Genomic DNA, 15137 nt, shown 5'->3' with positions numbered 1-15137 from the left:
AATGAACAGTATGCACCATGCTTTGATGATACTACTTTTATGAATATTTTTGCTAGACAATTCTTTGTGGCATGGGAGAACTACACATTGACATCATTCATGACCGAATCAAACGCGAACACAAACTGGAGACTTACCTTGGACCTCTTCAAGTTGCTTATCGAGAAACAATCCAAAACTCGGTTGAAGCTGCAGGTACATTAAATGTCATAGACCTGCAAATGAAGGACTTAGTGGCTAGTAAATACTGTGCTAATTTTATGACTTGAACTTTGTGCTTGATATGTTACTTGATTTTGTTACAGATACACTGGACAGGACAATAGGAGAAAAGCGGCATCAAGTGACGGTTGAGTTGGGAGTTAAGCCATGGGAGGGAGAGATGCCAGCAACAGCACCAGTCATTGAATATGTTGAAAGTATCAATGACTTACTTCACCCTGATCTTCGTGAAGCTATAGAAAATGGAATATCAACCTCATACCTTCAAGGTAAAGCGTTATTTCAGTAAATGTTTTGAATTGTTTGAAGAAATAGAGACTTCGTTGTTAAGTGTGCCTACAAAAGAGCAAGGCTGTCAGGCAGAAATTAGCATCTGTCCTCCTTTCTCTTTTTTAACTGAAGATGCAAATGAATGAAACTGCTAGAAAGAATAGTTGCAGCTTTTCTCTGTTTTTATTCGTAGTGACTCGGCTGGAGATATTTAATCTGCAGTCTGCAAAATATCTTTGAAAAGAAACAGGACGATGCCATTTGAACAGATTGAATTGTCATCTGCATGGTTGATTTCAATGTAGATGTTTAATGTGTTATTGATACTTCATCTTGTAGGACCACTTATGGGCTATCCAGTTCAAGATGTGGCAATCACTGTCCGGGCAGTAGCTACAAATGCTGATACATCACTAACTATGGTTTCTGCATGTGCTTCTCGTTGCCTGCAAAAGGTACGAATCAAATAATCTTATCCAGGCCAGGTAGTACATTTTTTGACCTTCTGTAGTTCTCTTTGAATTGGCATCATAACAAAGTTGTTTACGATATTTATTTTCCTACATTCAGAAATGGTGAGACTGGGATCATGATGAAGATGCATATTTTCTGTTTTAAGTTGCTGTTTTAAATTAAAATATTTTGTAAGCTGCATTGGGAATGCTTATGTTTTGGAAAATTGGCATTTCATTAATCATGTTTTTACTTCTGCTGTTGTTCATAATTTGTTTATATGAAATTTTCTGATTTTTGAATTCATACGGAATAAGTATAGACTTCATTTCAGCCTGATTTTCCTGATGCAAATTAATACTGTATTAAGCAGATTGATATTTGGATTGAAGATTTTTCTTGTAATTTTGTTTCTTAGGCTTTAAAGAATGCTAATAAACAACTCCTGGAGCCTGTCATGAAGTTGGAAGTGACCGTGCCTGGAAACTATGTTGGTGTAGTACTTGCTGACCTTGCACAGAGGAGAGGCAACATAAATGACATTCAAGGTCGCCTAGATAACCAGGTTGTGATTGCAGCTGTCCCCCTCGCAGAAATGATGGTATGTGCTGTAATTGGCAGGAAACTAAAGTTGCATGTTCTGGATACTGTGAATATTGTGGAGTACTTTAAAACAAACCTGAAAAATTGAGTACAACTTACGGCCACAATTAAGCCCAAACTTTATGTTGTTAAGCAAGACATTTGTTAAGTGGGTTTTGCCCCATTTTATGACTTTTCTTGCCACATTTGTTAAGTGAATCACTGCAGTTCAATTAGTAACAGGGTTGTTAAGTGAATCTGGTTTCCCCATTGACTTTGCTTGTCAGAAGGTCACAAGACGATCACATGACTCCGGGACACTGCAACCGTCATAAAGTCGAGTCAGTTATCAAGCATCTGAATGTAAATTGTGACCATGGGGATGCTACAACGATCATAAGTGTGAAAAACGGTCATAAGTCACTTTTTTTCAGTGATGTAACTTTGAACTGTCACTCCATGAATTGTTGTAAGTGGAGGACTACCTGTATAGATGGCAACGTGTGTTGGTGCCTGGAGGCTGTGGTGGTTTGGATGGGGGACGCTTCAGCTCAACCATGGCAAGACTGAGTGGTTTTGGGTTAGGGGCTACCTTTAGTTCTGGATGGGCTGGTGCTGCCCCAGACTGACCTGATGTGCCATCTGGGGGTCTTTCTAGACTCATGACTGTTGTTGGATGAGCAGGTGGTGATCATGGGTCTTAGCAGAATTTTGGGTTGTGTGCCAGTTGCATCCATTCCTAGACCCGAAGGCCCTATGCTCAATTACTCATACCCTGACCACCTCCTGCATGAATTACTATAAGACGTTGTGTCTGGGACTGCTCTTGAAGACCATCCAGAAACTTCAGCTGGTGCAAAATGTGATGGTGTAGGGAGTTATTTGCTGTTAGATTATGATATATTACACCTCTGCTCCGTGAGTTGCATTGGTTACCAGTTTGCCTCTGGGTTCAGTTTAAAGTGCTGGTGATGACTCATAAAGCCCTACATAGCCTGGAGTCAGATTATTTGAGGGACTGCCTTTCCCAATCCCATTTACCTGTCCCACATGTTTTTAGTGTTTTAAACAATTTTTGCTGTTGGTTTTGGTTATTTTGCTGGATTCCTTTAATTTTTTTAAACTTTGTATGCTGCTCAGAGACACATGAAACAAGTGGGCTATATAGATAGCATTTTGCATTCAAAGAATACGTGCTGTTGTGCAATTCATCTGTGAGCACAGAGGGGACTCTGCAGACCCAGTCCAGAAGTGCAGAATCTAGCACAATTGGAAGTTTATTGTTACAATATCTGTCAGTATTGAACTGTGATGCCATTCACTGTTTTTGGCAGTGCCTCTGTCTTCAAAGCTGGTGTAGGCTTTATAGCACAGGGCTGGCCAGCAGATTCTGGCAGCAAGCACAGCTTCGAGTTTCCTTGGCTGGATGTCACAGTGGCAGAGACACAGTGGCATTCCCTTCACAGTATCTTTGTAGTGCTTGTGTAGATGACCTCAAGGTCTCTTTCCTGTTTCCATTTCACTCTAGCGCAACTGGTGAAGCGTGGGGTGGTCATGCATTCTGATACATAAAATTACCAAGTAAATAAATAAGCAAATTTTTACTTTGAAATAGTAATTGCTAGGTCTCAAAGTCAGAACAAAGCATTCTCTTTTGCTCCAGAATTGGCTGTTTTGAGCATCATCCTTTCAGTCATAAGTAATCATGACAAGTCAGGGCATTTCAGCAAAGCCAGCTTTTTGTTAAACTCCTTTATAGAAATGAAACTTTATCTTATTCCATGTATTTGTTATCGGAACATTTTGAGGAAGCCCGGGGGGGGGGGGGGGGAGATGGTATTTTTTTGGGGAATTTAAGGGGGAAGGAAAGGAAGGGGGGTTTTTAAAAGAAAAAAAAAAATTTAAAAAAAAATATATAAAAAAAAAATTTAAAAAAAAAAAATTGGAAAATAGCTCAGACAGGCAAACTGGTGGCCGGAGGTATCACCCCGCAGGTCACACCCACCCAGCTCCTTGAAGAAGAAAAATACGTCATGTGATGGCTATGTGATGGCACGGATTTGACACCCGTGCGCTAGAGCATTATACTGTCTGGCCCATCTTGTATGCTATCGTATCAGATAGTTCACTCAGCACTGTTTTTTCTCTACTGAGCTAACAATATTGAGTATGATAAAAAATCTGCAAGAAAATATAGTTAAATCACACTTCCTTAGTATATAGAGGAGCCTCATTTCATATCAATTTCACTTGCAGATACATTTGGTGAAAATTTTTGCACAGTTAAATAAATTTAAATTTGAAACTGCAGACGAAATACACTGTATTGTATTGAATTGCAGCTTTTCTAGCAATAAAAAAGAATTTCAATTAAATGTAAAATTTATTTTTTCTGTCTTTGAAATAGCTTCATCTTATAATCCCTTGTGATACATATTTCCTCCCCGCAGGGCTACTCAACAGTTTTACGTTCTTTGACATCTGGGACTGCTACATTTACACTGGAATTGGCAAACTACCATCCAATGAGCCTTTATGAGCAAAATGCTTTGCTTAATAAGAAGACCGGTTTGGCATGATGTCATGGAGGACTGTGGACTTGTTTCAATCCTTTGTTAGGAAGCAGTTTATATTGAAATTACAGTGATCAAAAGTAAATCTTGCTGCTGCAGCCTGTTTATATGTCAATAGAAACTATAAGATATAAATTATAATTCATCTTCAGAAAAACTGACGTTTTGTGACTGTTGTAAGTTATTCCACTGAAGAGCTACAACTGCCTTTTCCCGAACTGTTATATTGTTATATACAAAATACGCACTAGTATATTTCTGGTCCGAGTGGTTATGTTTTGTAGAGTTCTGCTGTGGTACATATCTCTTTTCCTATATAGTTCACACTGATATATATATGTCTCACATTAAAATGAAGAATAGGCACTTTTGCTACGATCCCTGTTCAGAGGAAGTCATGGTTGCAATGTCCAACAAACAAAGGCTGTGCTGCAATTCCACGCCTATGGAGAAGAGGAAAGGGAATTAATCTGTGGCCAATAAATACTGAAAAAGGAGAGTTTATGTTGTACAATTTAAAGACTAAGAAAGCAATTAGAGATGATTCCAAGACTAAAATCTGTTTTTTAACATTAACAAAAATCCTTATCGTTTGCATAACTTCAATTTCATGGCAGGGTCTAATACTGTTCTTGGTTTTTTTTAAAAGGCAAATAGCTGAGGAAGGATAATCAGGTTTTTAAATAATTTTTTCCAGCATTAAGAAAAAACACAAGATCAGAAAAATATAATTCAGTTTGTATCCTGTCTTTCTGCATGCCTCAATTAATACAAAATATAGCTGTAAAATACAAAAAAGTTAGAAGCTTGGTGAAAGATAGCTCACTCATGCCATTTTGCTATATAGTGGGAGAATATTAATCTTACATGTGTCAGTTTTAAAGTTGTGAGGTTTATATGCACCAAATTATACTCTTGTACTTCCACAAATGCAAAGAATGCAAATATGCATTTGAAGCTCCACAGATTGTTTTCTCAGGAAAATGTAAATATCAAGTTACACCTATCCATTTGAACATGGCATTTAAAAGATATTTAAGCCAAAGGCATATGTGTGGGGCCATAGCAAACCTTGAATTTGGCTGAATTAAATTTAACACAATGTAACATAATTAAATGTATTTCATGTTCATTTATACATTTCCATATCCTTGCAAATATTGTGTAGCCTTCAAGCTACCTACATTAAGCTAAAATCTTATCTTTTTGCTCCGTGAAGAAGAGAGACTGCTACGATATACTCATTTAGTAACAGAAGAGATACAAGAAATTTATAAGGAACTTTGCTAGCACTTTACTTCTTTATTAAACTATAATATAATATTAGAATATATGTATCTTACCTAAGCATGTGACAACGATGTTGAGTAAGTCTTTTAGAAGCATCTGAAATATCGGTTACATTTTCACTGCTCCAAAGTCTCTCACCAACAGCACTTGCCCGTGGCCTGGAATTACAAGGTCAATGCAATTTTATTTAAATCTTTTTAAAAAATCAAATGGTTAGTATTTATTTAAAAATAATAGGACATTACCTGCAGCATTTAAAAGCTTTTACCCACTTGCTTTCAAAATGGAATATGTACTTTTTGCTTAGCCAATTCTGAATTACAAGATTTCAGATATAGCATTACAAAAAAATGTCACTCTGTCTTAGGGGTTCAATGAAAGTTGAATGAAAGTTCAATATCACTTTCAAAATATAGTCAGACTACCACAGATATTTCTGTGTGCAAATGGAAATGTGCCTTAAACATACCTAAGTTCTTTTATACAAGTCAAATTTAAATTAGGAAAGTGTGCATTGGTAGAATAAACATTTTAGATTCTATATATATTTTGTTATGAGTGAGCAAACAGAGAGAACCTTACAATTAAATCAAATAGGAGTTAAATGTTCCCCAGTGATAGAATAGTACCATGAAGCTGACTGAACATTCTGGATGATGCTGGAAAATTCAGCATGTAATCCATAAACTGGCTATAACTATGCTTTTTTGTATAAAAGAAGTCAGACAGATTTGCCTCTTCTGTATTGTCTCCCATCTGTAATGGCAATTTCTTATATTGAACTCATTAGTGCTTCCTGTAAGGGTGAATACAGGTAATCCTCATGATCAAAATTTATGTTACTAAGCAAGACAGCGGTTACAACATTTTTTGTCTGCAGTGTGAGGATCCAAGTCTGGAAATTAAGATACATTCCAAAACAGGGAAAGTAAGGTTTATGTTCTTTTTTGCCAGAGCTAAGAGAATCACGGCAAGTTGTTAAAAGAGTCACACAGTCATTAAGTGAGTTGGCTTTCCCTATTGACTTTTCCTGTTAGAAGCTTGCAAATGTGATCACGTGTGCAATGATGTTGAGAAAGTCTTTTATGAGCATCTGAAACTTTGGTTACATTTTCACTGCTCCAAACTTCAACAGCACTCGCCCATGGCCTAGAATTACAAAGGGACTATCATGTGACTATCATAAATACGGTATATGCTGGTTGCCAAGCAGCCAAAATTTGAACACGTCTGTGGGGATGCTACTAGAGGAGTAAGTGTGAGGACAGCTTTAAGCTACTTTTGTAACTGAACGATTGAAAAACAAACGATTGTAAGTAGAGAACCCACCTATTTATAAGGAAGAGGAGAAAAAACAAATGGAAAATAGAGATCTGCAATCCTCTGATGCAAGGAAAGTATATACACACATTTTAATCTCCATTATTAAAGCAGAAAGAAAAAGATTGGATGTTTAAATTTATGAAAGAAGAAACAAGCTAGGCAAGTGAGGTATACCAGAGTCTTGGTGTAAGATTAGTTGCATCCACATATTCTCCCCAAAGACAAGCCTCTCCACCAAGCACCAGCTCCTTCTGTGATTTGCTTCCTGTGTTTAAAGGGATAAAAAAAGCATTTGTTCGTTTCCTATTTGTCATTGAAAAGAGTGTTTAAAATTCAACCTTAACATAAGTTAAACCAGTGTTGATAATAACTTTAAATGAAGTATATGCTTACACAAACCATGGAATGGGATGCGTTCATATACAGGTAGACCTCGACTTACAACATTTCATTTAGTGACTGTTCAAAGTTGCCTCACTGAAAAAGTGACCTATGACCATTTTTCACATTTACGACCATTGCAGAACCTCCATGTTGGCATAATCAAAATTCAGATGCTTGGCAACTGACTCACATTTATGATGGTTGCAGTATTTGGGATCACGTGATCCCCTTTTGCGACCTTCTGACAAGCAAAGTCAGTGTCATGCCCTTGTTGGAGTCTAATTCTGAGGGGGAGATTGAGCAGCTGGCAGGGAGTGTGAGTGTGGCTCTGGTGGCTGTGGAAGAAACGGGGGAAAGGCACAGTCCGGCTGGGCATTCAGAGGAAGACCCAGGGCCACCCCCTCTTCATCCTAGGGCATGCAGGGAGGAATGGAGAAGGGAGCAATGTGGCTTACGGGAGAGAAAAAGGCCTGATCCCTTTCATTAGTTGCAGCTGGGAGAACAGGATATAAGAAGGGCGTTTGCACACAGCACCTTGCTGGAAGCAAAGTGTGCATTATCTGTCGAGGCTTATTTGGGTTTTGGCGCCTTCTCAAATGTGTGTGCTTTGTCATCTTTTGGAAGTCTGCAATTTATTATCCTGGCCTGTCATGTTAATTACTTCAGCGTGATTTGTGTTGTTGTTTTTATTTCTACTTTATCTGTACTTTGAGTTCGGACTGCATTTCCTCCCTTTGTAGACTGTTTTTGGAAGAGTTTGATCTCCGGTCAAGGATAACTGGACATTGGGAGCCAAGTTGGAGGTATTAAAGGGATTTTACCTATTTTTGTGACTTTGTTATTTTTGTGTCACGCCCTGGGTCATCACAGTCAATAGGGAAGCTAGATTCATTTAACCAATATGTTATTAACAACTGCAATGATTCACTTAATTGGGGCAAGAAAAGTCGTAAAATGGGCAAAATTCACTTAACTCTCTCAGTTAGCACTAAAAATTTGGGCTCAGTTATGGTTGTAAGTCAAGAACTATCTATACTCTTATTTATTTTTTTTAGGCTACAAAAAATATAACTTTCACACAAACTACAAAAAAGGAAACTTTCCTGTAATCTAGCATAAGAAAATACATGAATCTGAGCACAACTAGTTTATTTAAATGGGAATATGGCCCTCACACACTGGAATCCAAAGGTATTAAAAAATGCCCAACTCCCACAGAAAAAAGGCAAATGCAAGCTATTGACAAACCAGTAAAGTCCAGAGGTTCAACACTGTAGTAGCTCTTCCAATCCTCGCCATAACTGATGAGGTCTAGGTACCAAGGTGCAGCAAGGATTGCCTGATAGCCTTGTTTTGTTACTCTTGCTAGTTCAAATTGATACAAATATTTCTTCCACACTTCAACTATTGTGTCTGGCTGGAGCTGAAAAGACAAAAGTATAGGTTTTTTTTTTTTTTTGGAACAGCATGCATATGATTCATTCCAGCATGGTATGGTGTTTGAGCAGTTCTACAAATTCAGGACAACGTATTGTATTTATAGCCCATCTTTTCCTCAGAACCCATAATAATTACCCTTTCATTTTATTTTACAGTATTTTTATCTATGAGAAGTACATCGGACTGAGAGAATGACTATCTCATAGTTGCCCAATGAGTTTGCAGAAGGAATCTTACCAATCCGAATCTGTCAGTCTACCTACTATGCTGTGATGGTTTGTCTTTCTGAACTTTTCTAAATACATGCAGAAAAAGATCACATCAAAACTGCCAAAGATAGGGTTATCTTTATGTCTCATATCACACCAATCCTACTGGCTCTATATCGTTTTCTAATATTCAGAAATTCCTGTCACATGGAAAGGATGTTGAGAGACAGATTATTTTCCAGGGATGTGTTTGCAGCCTTCACCATCATGATATGCCTGATGCACAATAACATACAGAATGATTATTCAATAATTCAGGAATTGTAGTCCTAATTAATTTGGAGGGTACCGATTGAAAAAGTCTGGACCTTGGACAGAAGCAGCAACTGCCCTGGTCTTACTCATTTTTACACTTGTTAAAACCTTTCTTGATTTTGTAAACGAATAAAAGGGATATTCACTTCTACATACATTTTCTGATGTATTTCTGCAGCGGAGAATTAGTCTCAAAATTATGATGGAACATTTCACATAATTTCTCAGACCTTACCTTTGCTCCATCATCGAATACTTCCTGCCAGATTATGGATTTCTTGTTAAGAGAAGTCACTATATCCAATATTCTAGGTGCAAAACAAAACACTCATGTATTTGACACACATTCAATTGTATGTTTCCCTTTCAAACACACAATTTCAGCAAAAAACAGAATATCCAGCAGTTTACAATAACTGGATACAACAGAAGAGTACATATTGCCTGCAAAACTGCTTTTGAACTTTCCAAATATTTATGGACACTTATCTCAAGGTAATAACCAATCTTGATGGGATTTAGATTATTTAGATAAAGAAAATGAAGTAATTCTGGTATATTTGCAAATAGGCACTATTCCTTTGTGGTTGTTTGAATGTTGCTATATCCTGAGTATGAAAAAGAGACCTTTTTCTGGTTTAGGTTTTATTGAGAGGTCTTCCTGATAAAATATTATTAACTGCTAAAAAGCACTGTTTTTTGCTGCAAATTTTGAATGCAATTGACATATTATATTAAGATTTTGTGTTTTAAGAAACAGCTGGTCTACCTATTGAATTTTCTAATCAGAAGAAGCGACTGTTGAGATTGCAAAATACAGCATCTTCAGAAGAAATTATGAACTAGAATCTGCAACTACACTGGGTTAATGAATAAGGCAGATTTTACTTCAAAACTTCTGAAAGTATCCAATTATTTAATTAATTCAAATGTACTAGATATAGAACTGAGCCAAATGTTCTACACTATCTTCTTTGTCATCTGCAGACTCCAACCCCATCTTCTCCATCTCTTCCAGGATAGAAAATGGACAAGAAGCAAGGAGAATAAAAAATAAATAAATAAAGTTCCAGGCCACAGCCAATAATGTGGATCCCAGACCATACTGCTAAAATTAGGTAAGTAAACTACTGGCTTTCAGTAGCTTGTTGTTTTCTTTTGTTAAGTTACAAAGGTACCCTTTCAAGCTCTCAAAAAGTCACTTATATGCACTCCAGTGACATTGTTATGACATTCATTCCAATCCCTGCAATGCTCAGCTGCAAGACACCAGTCTACCACTGCCCTTTAGGAAGTTTTGCTAGCAGCAGTATAAATACAATTTAGGGGATTAAAGCAATCAATAAAAGAAGCTGCAAATACATGATGTAATCTTTCTGAAAAAGAAACAGACTCACTTTTCAACATAATAGGATTCCAGTTTAGAATACCAGTACCCAAATCCTTCCTTTTTCATGAACTCAGTTACATCAGGATTGGAATTCCTAAGGAAAAAAGAAAAATGAAAGCAACAAATTACATTTCTTATAATATAGTATGCTACTAAAGTAGCAATGGAATAGAATGGATTTTGTGCTCTAATGTTCTTTTTAATCATACAGGAATGGGAATCTAAACAAAATAATGCTGATGTGAAGAATGCCTTCTCTGACTTGTGATATAAGTCAGCTTGGGCCAATGTCTAGGAAGAATAAAGCATCTGCAAGTCCCATTAATTTTTTGGCATGGCAATCTTAAGATCAGGATATTCAATGCATAAGCAATTGTCGTATACAATACAATAACCATGTAATTGTTTTTTATTTCTCCCTCCAAAAGATTTCAGTTTGTTTTTCAATTGAATTGTACAGCTTCTATGTTGTGATAAAGGTGGAAAATATTCTGAAATGATTTATCTTAGTCTGATTTTTTTTACATCTCAAAAACCTGGCATTTTAACTGGGGTATATAGACTTTCTATATCCACTTAAATATTTTGGTAATGTAAAATTGTACATTTTGGATTCTATTAGGAAGAAATACTTTGAAATATTCTGCATTCAGGGAAGCATTTCCATCTCATTAAAGCTACTGCCTATTTCTAGGGTCATATGGCTGAGGTGGAAGTCTTCCTTCAGTGGCTGTGTAAACCTGGATATTGACAGGGCTACATTAATGAGATGCAGTTAAACGATGTGCTTATACTACTATATTTTCTACAATATCTCTTCTTAATCAAGTCTGGAGAATTGTATAATGGTCATATCTTTTTAGTTGTGGTGTTATGCCATACCAACAACTGAAGTCCACTTCATCTCCTCCTAAATGGATATAGTCATCAGGAAATACATTGCCAACTTCTTCAAATAATTTCATCATAAAATCATAAGTTGCATTCAAAATGGGGTTTATAGGTCCATAAGAGCCACTTGGATGTTTTCCACTGTAGCAGGGTGTGAGGATATCTTTTTCCCAGTATATAAAATAAAGACAAAAATAAAAGATGTATGCTATTTGTTATACATGAACTTGCATTTCTTACGTTCATTTTAAAAGTGTTTCCAAGAACTCAAATGCTTTTTTCTTTGTAATGGCCCAGGACATAATCCTTTCAAGTGGGATATGATGGTTAATTATCAGATTTGGAAAATAATGAGTCATAAAACCTTTGTATTCACATGATATGATTTAGCTATTTATTCAATACTTTTGTCTTGAATTCAATTTGTTTCCATTTTCTGAATCACTTAATGATAATCACTGACATTGGCGCAGAAACATGTATTATAGAAATATCTTATTAAACCTCTAGAATTAATAATCTTTTGTTGACTGGATGGTTATAATACTTTCTGGAGGATAAGGGCAACATATTTAAGTACAGGGACTTATGCCAATAAGGCTGGATGTTAAAGGTTCTTATTGGGTAAGGGAGAATGATTAGGAATATTTATTTTTAAAACCATGTTAATCTTATTTAATGGCACATGCTACAGTTTATATGTGTTCCTGCTTCAAAATGACAGGGAAGCATTACATGCTAACAATTTCAATAAATGACTCTCTGTGTTGAACTGGGTTGCCTGCCAGGACCACAGGGCAATTATCCTGACCTTGCTTAATACTGCAGTGCCAAATCCAGTCTAAACATTCTGGATGACTATGCAAACACAATGTATTAAATTTGTATGCTGCCCAAATCTCAAGTACAAAAAAATCAATAAAACATAGAAAATAAATAAAAGTAGTTGAAACCCCACCTCCTCTCTTTATTAGAAGACATTTAAAATCTGAACATATCTGAATTATATGTAGTCAGCGAGACCAGAATTATGTAACAACTTAAATTTAAATAACATTTAATAATAAATGTATATTTGTATTTAGCTACCAATCTTCTCTCTCTCTTTTTTGATTCCTATTGTAAGCATATAGTTATTTTTAGTTCGCCTTTCAGAATGATATACATTTTACCTTTTCTCCAAGACTGAGTATGTCCTGGGGTGTCAAATTCTGGAATAACTCTAATCCCTCGCAACCGAGCATATTCTATGACATTATGGACATCTGTGGGAGTATAAACATGGTTGGGAGTATAAGCACCCTGTGGAAATAAACAAGAGATAACATTTTTTTCCAATACTCTAGGAAAATGTCAACAAGTGAGAAGTGGTTAAATCTAGGAGAAATATAATATTACAATAGTTTTTGAATGAAATTAAGCACAAACCGTGTTTGTACCTTTTACTGACGATCAGTACTTTGAGTAATACTAAGAAGAATGGACCATCCAAGATAATTCTCTTTGAAATCCTAGGAGAAATTAATCTTGCTTCCCTATGTATTATTTTTCTAAGTGACCATGCAACTTTTGAGGCGTTGGCAAATGACGGATCATCCATCAGTTTTTCATGATGGATGAAAAACGGAACATGGTTGCAGTATCTCTGAAGATCTAGCCCATGAAACTTGAAGTTGGTAATTGAAAAAAGCAGGAAAGAAGATGGCTATATGTACTCTTTATAGAGTTATTTTTATGCTTAACCTTTGTGTCAATGGGAATAAATCCCCTGCTCTACCATTGAGATAACCCATGTCAAATAAAAAAACTTACAACCAAAGGCCGGCACCAAAGCAGCACAAACAGATACATACAAAAAGAAAGAAAACAATAAATATAGGAGTAATACATACAAAAAGAAAGACAAACAATAAATATAGGAGTAATTGAGTCTTCAGGAAGCATCATATGCCAATTCACGGAACTCAGTGACATTATATAAGCCACCCAGAGGTCCTTATTACGGTAGCTAAGACGAACACTGAACACTATATAGAAATCTTTTGATCACTTTGGCATTATTACTAAAAAAAGGAGAAATTAAATGTTGGCTTAACGCCAAATAAAATTTACAGTGCAAAATCACATTATAACAAGGAACCAGGTGGTAGGTTATAGGAGTTTTGTGATGCCTGTCCAATAGCAGGGCCCTAATATAACTGAAGTATGTGAGAAATAGGTCTCTGAATTTTATTTTTTAAATACTGTATTTTTTGCACTATAAGATGCTCTGGAACTTAGCTTTTGGGGAGGAAAACAAGAAAAAAAATCTGCCTCTGCCTCCTAGCAACCATCTGGTATTCATCTGGCTAGCATATTTGCAGCAAACAGCACACAGCCTGGTTAGCTTCAGCACATTATTGCAGCCCCAGCACATGGCTCCTCCATTGCGTCCACTACTGGTCAACTGAACTGAGCTGAGCTGAGCTGAGCTGCCGCTGCCGCCAAGGAATACTGGAGCTTTTGTTGCTTAGCAGCTGATTGGTGGTTGGATCGTCTGGAATACTGCTGATCAGCTGTTCTAGGTAGCGGGGATCCCTGCCACCACTGCCTATTGCCGCTGTTGCCTATTGCCATCGATCGCCGCCACTGCTACTATTTGCCTTCGCTGCCACTGTTCACTGTCTATTGCTGCCCCCAATCAGGTGTTTGGCAGCAAAGGCTCCAGCGTTCCCTGGAGGCAGCAAACAGTGGCAGTGGTGACAGTGATCTCCCTTCCCCCGCCGCAATATTCACTCTATAAGCTGCACAAACATTTCCAGACACTATTTTTGGGAGAAAAGTGTGTCTTATAGTGCAAAAAATACGCACATGATTCCGTATGTTCTTACTTACCTGGCCATTCAATTCTGGAAAAGTGGTACTTTCATAAGGAAAGGAAGGGTCATCTACAATGTGCCAATGCAGGACGTTGAACTTGTTAAAGGCCATGGCATCCTGTGATAGGAAAGACAAGATGGCAGGGGTGGGATTCAACCAGTTCGCACCTATTCGCTAGAACCATTTGTTAACATTCTAAGCAGTTCAGAGAACTGGTTGTTAGAAGAAATTACTGGCCTAATCCTGTAAGGAAAGGCAGGAAGGAAACATTCTGGTGTTGCTTACAGAAACTGCCTCTCCGTTAACCCTTATTACATTCTTGGTAGGACTAGACTTCCTGTCTCTGGAACTTCTCTGGAGTCTTTTTCCCTTCTTTGCTGGTACTTTGCTTTTGTGGAGTGACCATTTAAAGTTACAGTGGCACTGAAAAAATTAATAATAACCATTTTTCACACTTACAACTGTTGCAGCATCCCCACAGTCATGAGAGGCCAAGCAAGGAGAAGCGTGCCTCGATGTGAGTGATGTTGAGTTGGCCATGCCCAGCCAAGCCATGCCCACCAACTAAGCCATGCCCACAGAACTGGTTGTTAAAAAATTTGAATCCCACCCCTGCAAGATAGTATTTTAGTGACACACTCTACATCCCAAAATTACTTTATATATGTGGGAATTTAAAATCTTATTTCTACCATGCTCTCTATTAGAACAATCTCATCATTATTTCTATAACTACTAAATTATTTATAGGCCTGAGAGAACTCAATGGAGGAAAGCAGTGGTGGGATTCAAATTGTTTTTACTACCGGTTCTGTGGGCATGGCTTGGTGGGCGTGGCAGGAAAAGGATACTGTAAAATCTCCAGTCAGAGGTGGTATTTGCTGGTTCTCTGAACTACTCAAAATTTCTGCTACTGGTTCTCCAGAACTGGTCAGA

General features: G+C 37.1%; 2 protein-coding genes across 3 annotated transcripts in view; one reads left to right on the top strand and one right to left on the bottom strand.

The window, feature by feature from the left end:
• Positions 1 to 4348, top strand: part of GFM2 (GTP dependent ribosome recycling factor mitochondrial 2) — a 20982-nt gene extending 16634 nt beyond the window's left edge. For both annotated transcript variants that reach the window (XM_026670620.2, XM_026670621.2), the window contains 5 exons: positions 57 to 195; positions 306 to 491; positions 832 to 947; positions 1364 to 1546; positions 3978 to 4348. In XM_026670620.2, coding sequence (XP_026526405.2) covers positions 57 to 195; positions 306 to 491; positions 832 to 947; positions 1364 to 1546; positions 3978 to 4106 — 753 coding nt within the window. In that variant the 3' untranslated portion in view covers positions 4107 to 4348. The remainder of the gene's footprint in view (positions 1 to 56; positions 196 to 305; positions 492 to 831; positions 948 to 1363; positions 1547 to 3977) is intronic.
• The window catches only part of HEXB (hexosaminidase subunit beta), a 25515-nt gene continuing 14269 nt past the window's right edge, over positions 3892 to 15137 (bottom strand). The window contains exons 6-14 of the mRNA XM_026670462.2: positions 14217 to 14318; positions 12515 to 12644; positions 11334 to 11505; positions 10459 to 10545; positions 9297 to 9369; positions 8346 to 8520; positions 6888 to 6978; positions 5444 to 5548; positions 3892 to 4543 (exon numbers count right to left, since the gene is read on the bottom strand). Coding sequence (XP_026526247.2) covers positions 4486 to 4543; positions 5444 to 5548; positions 6888 to 6978; positions 8346 to 8520; positions 9297 to 9369; positions 10459 to 10545; positions 11334 to 11505; positions 12515 to 12644; positions 14217 to 14318 — 993 coding nt within the window. The 3' untranslated portion in view covers positions 3892 to 4485. The remainder of the gene's footprint in view (positions 4544 to 5443; positions 5549 to 6887; positions 6979 to 8345; positions 8521 to 9296; positions 9370 to 10458; positions 10546 to 11333; positions 11506 to 12514; positions 12645 to 14216; positions 14319 to 15137) is intronic.

This window comes from Notechis scutatus, chromosome 2, assembly GCF_049901735.1.
Source record: "Notechis scutatus isolate UNSWTSFEM ecotype Mainland chromosome 2, rNotScu1.2, whole genome shotgun sequence".
In the NCBI taxonomy this organism is placed as follows: Eukaryota; Metazoa; Chordata; class Lepidosauria; order Squamata; family Elapidae; genus Notechis; species Notechis scutatus.
This window is presented reverse-complemented; position numbering and strand designations above follow the sequence as displayed.